General features: G+C 42.3%; 1 protein-coding gene across 1 annotated transcript; it reads left to right on the forward strand.

The window, feature by feature from the left end:
- Positions 1 to 1,082: 1,082 nt before the first annotated feature.
- LOC132582956 (vomeronasal type-2 receptor 26-like) lies at positions 1,083 to 7,505 on the forward strand. The gene is made up of 4 exons (XM_060254622.1): positions 1,083 to 1,373; positions 3,754 to 3,957; positions 5,283 to 5,409; positions 6,607 to 7,505. The coding sequence occupies exons 1-4, from the start codon at positions 1,083 to 1,085 to the stop codon at positions 7,503 to 7,505; spliced, it is 1,521 nt and encodes a 506-aa protein (XP_060110605.1).
- Positions 7,506 to 8,513: the final 1,008 nt, after the last annotated feature.

Here is an 8,513-nt window from a genome sequence, read left to right on the forward strand (position 1 = left end):
GTATATATGGGAATTTCTTTTCTGAAAATGAGGGATTTGGTTCTACTTTAATTGAGACATAAAACAAATCTTAATAGAAAAATTGCATTGAATGGTTTTTTTTTTCTATTGTTGACTCCGGTTGTTGGTTGCTATGGCATTTTGTTGCAATAATGATTGATTGACTGAAAAAAAAACAATTAAAATGTGATTGCAGGTCTAGGCATTTTAAGGGACTGTCTCAGCAACCCCAAGTGTTGACTGAGATCTCATGAACTGGTTTTGGAAGATGCATAAGCAGATACTTTAGAACGAGATTTTATTCACTTTGATCTTCCAGAATGATCTACTGTGAATCGCATTGAAATTAGCAATAGAAATTTGGGAAGACCCCTGGTCCTGATGAGGTTCATTCTTAATAGTTTCAGAAGGATTTTGAATTGTGTGCCTTCCCAGTAACCACCCTCTTTTACTGTTACGGATTTGATTGTTTGTAAAGTCATTACTAAGGGTATAGTGAGTTATTTTTTTGTTAAAAAAAGAAAAGATGATCAACCCATATCCTACGAACTATTGTCCAATAACTCTCTTGTCAAATTAGCAGTAAACTTTATGGATGTTTTCTACTGGATAAGCTCTTTTCCTGGCTTTATGGTCCTCCATTTATGTTATTTTTAGATATTGTGTGATTTGGTTATGGTATTTGTAATATATACCAAATAAAGGGTTTTGATTTGATTTGATTTGGGGCTGGGAAATAACACTGGGCTTTCTTTCTGTAGTCTCTGTAATTTCTGCCCATGAGCAGATTTCACCCTATATCTGTGAGGCAGGATTCCTCCCTTTTCAATTTCAAATGTTTGTTGAGAAATGGGGATGTCACTACAGTATGAATACCAGAAATGTTGGTGCTGTAATGTGTTATACAAATGTTAGTTGGCCAGGGGAAGATAATGTCTCTATTCAGAAATATAGAGAGAAATGCATATGGATGTGCTTACACAGAGGGAATTGTGAGGCCAAGAATGCTCCAGAAATGTTGTAACGTGAACCAGGAAGGTGTGGCATTCTCTTATAATAGAACATGTAACTCTTTTTTAAGAATGGCGACAAAGATGTTCCAGCATGCCCTGGCATTGGCTTTTGCTGTCAATGAGATCAACAAGAATCCTCGGATCCTGCCAAATGTCACCCTCGGATTCCACATCGCTGACAGTTACTATGAAGAGAAGATGACTTACCGGTCCACCCTGGACCTGCTCTTCAAATCACAGAGATTTGTCCCTAATTACAAATGTGATTCCCAGAGAAATGTAGTAGCCATTGTCGGTGGATTTGATGCTGCTGTCTCCTTCCATGTGGCAAATAACTTAGGTCCCTACAAGATTCCACAGGTAGGATAATTTGTGTTTGTGTGTGTTTCATTTGCGTGTGTCTGTAACTAGAAGCCATGTTAATCTCTGTCGAATGACCACTACTGGGGGCCTGGTGGTTGAAAACCTGCCCCTGTCCTCTCAATTTGACATTTCAAGGACAGTCTTTCATCCAAGTCCAAACCCCAGAGTTGAACCTACTTACTTCTGAGATCTTACAAGATAGGGTTCCCTGGGCTACCATGGTCAGGGCCACAGGTAGGATTTTTGAAGGGAAGTATGAATGGTTTGACTAATGAACCCTTTCATTTTCTTTTCATTTTATATTCTTCCACCATGCACCTTTATAGTGCAGATGGTGGGGGAATGATGACTGCAAAAAAAAAAAAATCTCTTTTTGATATTTTATGGAACAATGCCAAATCAGAAGAAGAAGTTATTGGATATATATCCCACCCTATACTCTGAATCTCAGAGCGGTCACAATTTCCTTTACCTCCCTCCACCAACACCCCCACAGGCATCCTGTGAGGTAGGTGGGGCTGAGAGAGCTATTATAGCTCTGCTCTTTGTTGCATGGAAGGATGAGTGATTTGACAATTGGTCATTTTTCTTTCCCTGAGTTATTCTGTGGAGAAGACAGAAGAAGAGACTTTTATACCTTGTTTTTCTCAGCCTTAAGGAGTGTCAAAGCAGCTTGCATTCACATCCACTTCTTCTCCCCACATCAGACGCATTGGAAGGTAGGTGGGATGGAGAGAGTACTCGGAGAACGGTGACTAACCCAAGGTCACCCATCAGGCTTTCAATGGAAGAGGAGTGGGGTACGCAGCTTAAAAGATCAGAGTTCCCTGTTCCTAACCACTACTCCATGCTTGCTCTCAAAGGGAGCATAGAGGAAGATCTCCAACACCAAAAGTCATAAAGTCTTTGTTATGATTGTAGAACAAAGCATAAATCTCAGTAGCCTCCTGGTGGGAAAAGGGAACGGGGGAATGGGAAGACACAGTGAACATTTTAGAGATTTTTTTCAGTTGACCGTACCCCTCAAAACACAACCCTTTCCTGCCATTCATATCAACAATTATGTACATTTTCTTTTAGCTCACCTATGGCTCCTTTGCACCTGAGAAGAGAGAAGTGGCAGAATTCCCCTCCTTTTACCGCATGGTCCCTAGTGAAACCCCTCAGTATACGGGGATCATTCAATTGCTAAAGCATTTTACATGGACATGGGTTGGGCTCTTTACTGTGGATGATGAAAGCGGAGAACAATTTTTGCAGACAATGGAGATGCTGTTTTTCCAGAACACGATCTGTTTGGAATTCACAGAAAAAATCCCAAAACAGCCCGGATGGGATAATTTAAATGACCTGAATGTCTTATTCATAAAAGTCTATCAACCTTTGACACACAACAGAGCCAACACTATTATCCTCCATGGAGGCTCCCGAATCCTCCTAGCAATGAATATGTGGTTGTATTTAGAAATTCCTGGGTATGAAGAAAGTCCATTGTACAGAAAAGTATGGATTATGACAGCCCAAGTTCTCTTCCTTCAGTCCAGCATTTTAAAGAACTTGAGTTTCCTCCTGTTTCAAGGCACTCTTTCATTCACAATTCGCACCTCTCAACTTATGGGGTTCAGGACATTTCTTCAGAACATCAATCCATATTGGACCAAAGGAAATGGTTTTCTCAAGCTGTTCTGGGAACAAGCATTTAGCTGTGTGTTTCCAAACTCTGAGGAGCCTCTAATGACCGGTGAAACTGTCTGTACTGGGGAGGAGAGACTGGAGAGTCTTCCTGGGTATATGTTTGAAATGGGCATGTCAGGGCACAGTTATGGCATCTATAATGCTGTCTATGCTGTGGCTCATGCTTTGCATGCCTTGTACACTTTGAGATTAAAGCCTAAAGCAACAGAAGGTGGCAAAAGAGAGGCATATCCAGCCAACCAGCCTTGGGAGGTAATTCTGCACAAAGCAATATCTGGGATGTCTTGAACACATTATGCCATTTATGTTACCCTGTTTCTGTATCAAAGCCAGATGATCTTTCTATCAAGTGAATAGGGTTGCAGCTAACATCTGTGAAATTTAAGGTTGTTTCCATTAGTTTGTGTACATTTTTAACGACAAAAGTATTGTGTGTCCAGATGTCATCCTATAACTGGAGCTAGAATAGAAGGAAAATGGTACATTTTCAGCCATCTGTCATAGTAATTCATATCTGGGAGTTGGGCAGTGTGTCATCCGTATCAATGAGGAAAAACATTTTCGAAGGTCTATGGAGTGATGAATAATTGCAACTGTGGTTCTTTTTCCAGATGTGTGAAAATGGTAACTAAATGGAAGTCTAATGCAACACATCCTCTATTCCTTTTTCTTTTCCCACTAGCTCCACTCCCTTCTTCAAAACATTTCCTTTAACAATTCAGCTGGAGAAACCATGTCATTTAATAAGAAGGGGGAAATGGGAACTGGATTTGACATCATGAACATGGTCATGTTCCCAAACAAGTCCTTCCTTCGAGTGAAAGTTGGAAAGGTGGATATAGATGCTCGTAAAGGAAAAGCATTTATCATTCATGAAAATATGATCGTATGGCACAGGCATTTTAACCAGGTGTGGATTGCTAGATATTCCCATGAACACAACTGAATTCAGGTTTTTTTTTTTGGTTTTTTTCTTTGTTTTGTTTCTTTGAATTCTCTGTCCTCATGAAGGATCGGGCACCATAATAAAAGTGAGAGCCGCATACTTTATTCAGGAGGAACTAGTATGAGATGGTAACATTAATGTCTTATCAATATATCTCATTCTCAATCTATCTCCCACCCAAATAATAGCAGCAAAGCTTACAGGTTTGAGAAACAAAAGTTTTCTTTGACCATTGCTAGTAAACGACAGGACTATTGCCAGATAGCTGCAGCCTGGCTTTTCTGCCATTTCTCTTGAATCCCTTCCTTAGTCTGATGCTGTGCTGAAAGTATGTTTGTGAACATTTTCTTTTTAACGGATACTTTATTACCTTTGATGCTGGGAGTGGCTTCATCACCTTGGACATGCTATTTGAAAAGGAACATCGGGGGAAGGTAATGAGTGGCCAAGTGGCTATTTCTCCAGGAGTGCAAAAGGCAGTAAATGGTCATCAGGTGACCTGGCTCTTGGCAGTGTGAAACTGAGCAAGAGCCTCAAAATGTTGAAAGTGAGCTGGGAGTCCCGACTCTCCCAACAGGGAATTCCTTATAATGGTGGCAGCGATTACCCAAGAGAGAAAGAAAAGCCTCTCCAGGTATTTGAAAACCTTGAAGGGCAGGCTGCAGCATATCCCCATTGCCTTCTGCTTATATCCTCCTTTTGACTCTGATGGGTCTGCTATGACCAGGGAGAGCAGAGGGTGGATCCTTCTCCTATTTATCACAATTGGGATGCTGAAAAGAAGGCAAGAAAAGGGGAGATGCTATGGGAGTTTTCAGCAAAGGGAAGGGGGAAATACTGGGGGAGGGGAATTGAGATGCCCCACAAAACTCCTTTTCGGTCTCCCTCATATGTACCCCTATTCCTCTTAGCATTTTTAGAAAAGTGAACATAGTGAAACAATTTCCTCACCTTCATCAAAATTTGTAAGGCAGCTGTAGCAAAATGTTTCAAGACACACAACTGGTCCTAGTAGCTGGTTGTTCCTCACACTTTGGAGTGAGTTGGTTGCCTCATCAAATTCTTTCCTCTGGTGCCCAAACTCTTCTTATCCAACCAAGAGACACCAAAATATTAAATATTATCTCCCATGATCAGAAACGGGAGCAGATGATTGCTCAGATAGTGTTTTGCTTTCTTCCATTTTGAATGTTCACCGTTGAATTATATTTTATGAACAAAGTGTAATTTCTCCTGACCGCAATGGCTTTCATGCACTGGCCTAGATGGTGCCCGTTTCTGTGTGCAATGACCCCTGCCCCCCTGGGCAGCAGAAGAAAAAGAAGGAAGGGGAGACGTTTTGCTGCTACGATTGTGCTCCTTGCCCAACTGGGAAGTTTTCCATCCACAAAGGTAGGTGATGCAGTAAACTGGATCCCCCAAGTATTAAAAATTATGGCAGAAGCCCATTGAAAACAAACAAACAAACTATACTATCACATCTATTAAAAAAAATGTAGAACTGGTTCCCAAAATAGATTGGAAGATAATTTTGGGTAAAGGGGAAAGTCAGTCTGCCTCTATGATGTGTCACAAACAAAAGAATCATTTGCTCTGATTGTGCTGGTGCCAATATTGATTGAATGCATTCACAGCCATTGGCTCCAATATTGATTTAATACATTCACATCCATGTGGTATGTATGCTCTTTTCTTGCCCTCTTGCATTTCCTGCTCATTTCCTGCACTGCTTTTTTTCACTGACACTGCCCATTCAGTCCTAAGCAGTGTTGTCCCCCCTATAAATACACTTAGGTGAAAGGGATTTGGTGGGTGAAGCTGTGCTTTGGAAGGCACTGTGACTGTTTTACCTGTTGAAAACAGCCCTAGTACTTTCCAGCTTCCAAATGGTCCAGTGTGCCGCTTATCAAAATACCCTATCATGGCCAAGACAATCGGTACTCAGCAAAGCTCTGAGTTTCAGACTTCCTCAACTGATATTTTTCACATTTCCTTTGTTTCCACAATCAAAGCAAAAAAGTCCCATTTTGTAAAAAATAATTACAGATTGTTTCTGATTGCCAGAACCAGACCAGGTTTTGCAAACGTGTTTCTACATGGCAAAACATAAGATGTGCAATATTCTATCCTGGACCATAGGCAGGAATTTTAACCTCCAGGTGGACTCCCAAAATTACAACAAATCACCAGATTACACAGATCATGTCCTGTGTACAAACCGGCTGCATTGGAGGGTGGAATCTATAGTGTAATACGCTGATAAAGTCTCTCAGCCTTCCCCATACTCCCCACCCCATTTCTAGGAAATTCCCAGAACTGAGTCAGCAACACAAGTAGTTTCCTGTGTCCATGGATGGGAAGGGGCAGTTGATTTGTCTTGCCATTGGGTTGAGAGGGAGAATTCGCATATTTTGAATAGTGTAGGAAAATATGAAAATGCTTTTTAACATCTCCACACTCAGCCAGCAGTTAGGAATGAGGTGAAAGACAACAATTATATTGCTGTTCACCCACGTTAAATGTGATCATGAGAAGGCTACAGCACATTTCAGTCAACCCTGGAACAGTTCTTCTTCTCTTTCTTTTCAGATATGGATGACTGTTTCCCATGTCCAGAAGATCAATATCCAAGCAAGAACCAGGATGGATGCATCCATAAAAATATAAGCTTTTTATCTTTTGATGAACCTCTAGGAATCAGTCTGGTTTCACTTGCTCTTTCTCTCTCTATGACCACAGCCTTAGTTCTCGTAATTTTCATTAAACACAGAGATACCCCCATTGTCAAAGCCAACAACAGGGATCTCACCTACATTCTCCTGATTTCTCTTCTCTTCTGCTTCCTCTGCTCTTTACTGTTCCTTGGAAAACCAAACAAGGTGACTTGCTTCCTCCGGCAATCTGCTTTTGGCATCATCTTCTCTGTGGCCCTGTCTTGTGTGTTAGCCAAAACCCTCACTGTAGTTGTAGCTTTCATGGCCACCAAACCAGGGTCCAGCTTGAGGAAGTGGGTGGGGAAAAGGCCGGCCAGTTTCATGGTCATCTCTTGCTCCCTTGTTCAAGTAGGCATTTGTACAGTGTGGCTAGGAACCTCTCCGCCTTTCCCAGATTTGGACACTCAGTCACTGACTACTGAGGTAATACTGGAATGTAATGAAGGCTCTGTCCTTATGTTTTACATTGTCCTGGGCTACGTGGGACTTCTGTCCCTCATAAGCTTGCTTGTGGCCTTCATTGCCCGGAAATTGCCAGATAGTTTTAATGAGGCCAAATTGATTGCCTTCAGTATGCTGATGCTTTGCAGTGCTTGGTTGTGTTTTGTTCCAACCTACCTGAGCGCCAAAGGGAAACAGATGGTGGCTGTGGAGATCTTCTCCATCTTGGTCTCCAGTGCTGGCTTACTGGTTTGTATCTTTTGCCCCAAGTGCTACATAATAGTGCTGAAGCCTGATCTCAATACAAAGGATAAACTCATGAGAAATAATTAAGAATCTGTATTTCATTAAAAAACACACGAAACAATGAAAGTGATTTGGGAAAATGTTGGCTTTTTATATACAGGAGCTATATGTTAGAGCCCTGACCTGAAAGACCAAGGGTAGTTTGATCTCATCAGATCTCAGAAGCTAAGCAAAATTGGTCCTGTTTAGTATTCCCAGGAGACCATCAAGGAAGTCCAAGTTACTGCTTTGCAGAGGCTGGCAAGGGAAATCCACCCTGTTAAAACCATACGGTTGACCATCAACTACTGAGTAGTAGCCTTGCCGACAAGGGGATTCAGGGGTCTGTTTTACAGTGGTTGGCCTCTTTTCTCCAAGATCGGGAACAAAGGGTGGTGATAAGGGAGGAAACATCCCGAAGGCACCCACTCATATGTGGTGTGCCACAGGGTGCGGTTCTGTCCCCGATGTTATTTAACATCTATATGCACCCCCTTGCTCAGATTGTCAGGAGTTATGGGCTGGGATGTCACCAATATGCAGACAACATACAGCTCTATCTATTGATGGGTGGTCAGTCCGACTGTACCCCGGAATATCTAGACCTGGCCCTTCCAGCCGTAGCATCATGGCTCATGTTGAGTCGATTGAAATTGAATCCGACGAAGACGGAGGTTCTCTGCCTGAGCCAGAGTGGTCCAGGCGAGGAGATCTCTCTGCCGTCTCTTGATGGGGTGTCATTAATACCGGACCCTAAGGTCAAGAGCTTGGGTGTGCTCCTTGAGTCCTCTCTTACAATGGAGGCCCAAGTAGCAGCCACTACTATATCCGCCTTTTTTCATCTTTGGCGGGTGCGGCAGTTGGCCCCTTTCATGGAGCGCGACAACTTAGCAATGGTGATCCATGCTATGGTCACCTCAAGAATAGATCACTGTAATGATCTCTACATGGGGCTACCCTTGGCACTTACTCAAAAGCTACAGCTAGTGCAAAATGCTGCAGCGCGGCTGTAAATGGGGCTCCCCCGGTGGGAGCACATTCGGCCAGTGCTGAAAG

This window comes from Heteronotia binoei, chromosome 15 (genome assembly GCF_032191835.1).
Source record: "Heteronotia binoei isolate CCM8104 ecotype False Entrance Well chromosome 15, APGP_CSIRO_Hbin_v1, whole genome shotgun sequence".
Taxonomy (NCBI): domain Eukaryota; kingdom Metazoa; phylum Chordata; class Lepidosauria; order Squamata; family Gekkonidae; genus Heteronotia; species Heteronotia binoei.

Coding starts and splice junctions, on each gene's coding strand:
- LOC132582956 (XM_060254622.1), top strand. CDS start 1,083: ATGGCGACAAAGATGTTCCAGCATGCCCTGGCATTGGCTTTTGCTGTC. Junction 1,374..3,753: donor GTCCCTACAAGATTCCACAG/GTAGGATAATTT, acceptor TTTTCCCACTAG/CTCCACTCCCTTCTTCAAAA. Junction 5,410..6,606: donor GAAGTTTTCCATCCACAAAG/GTAGGTGATGCA, acceptor CTTTCTTTTCAG/ATATGGATGACTGTTTCCCA.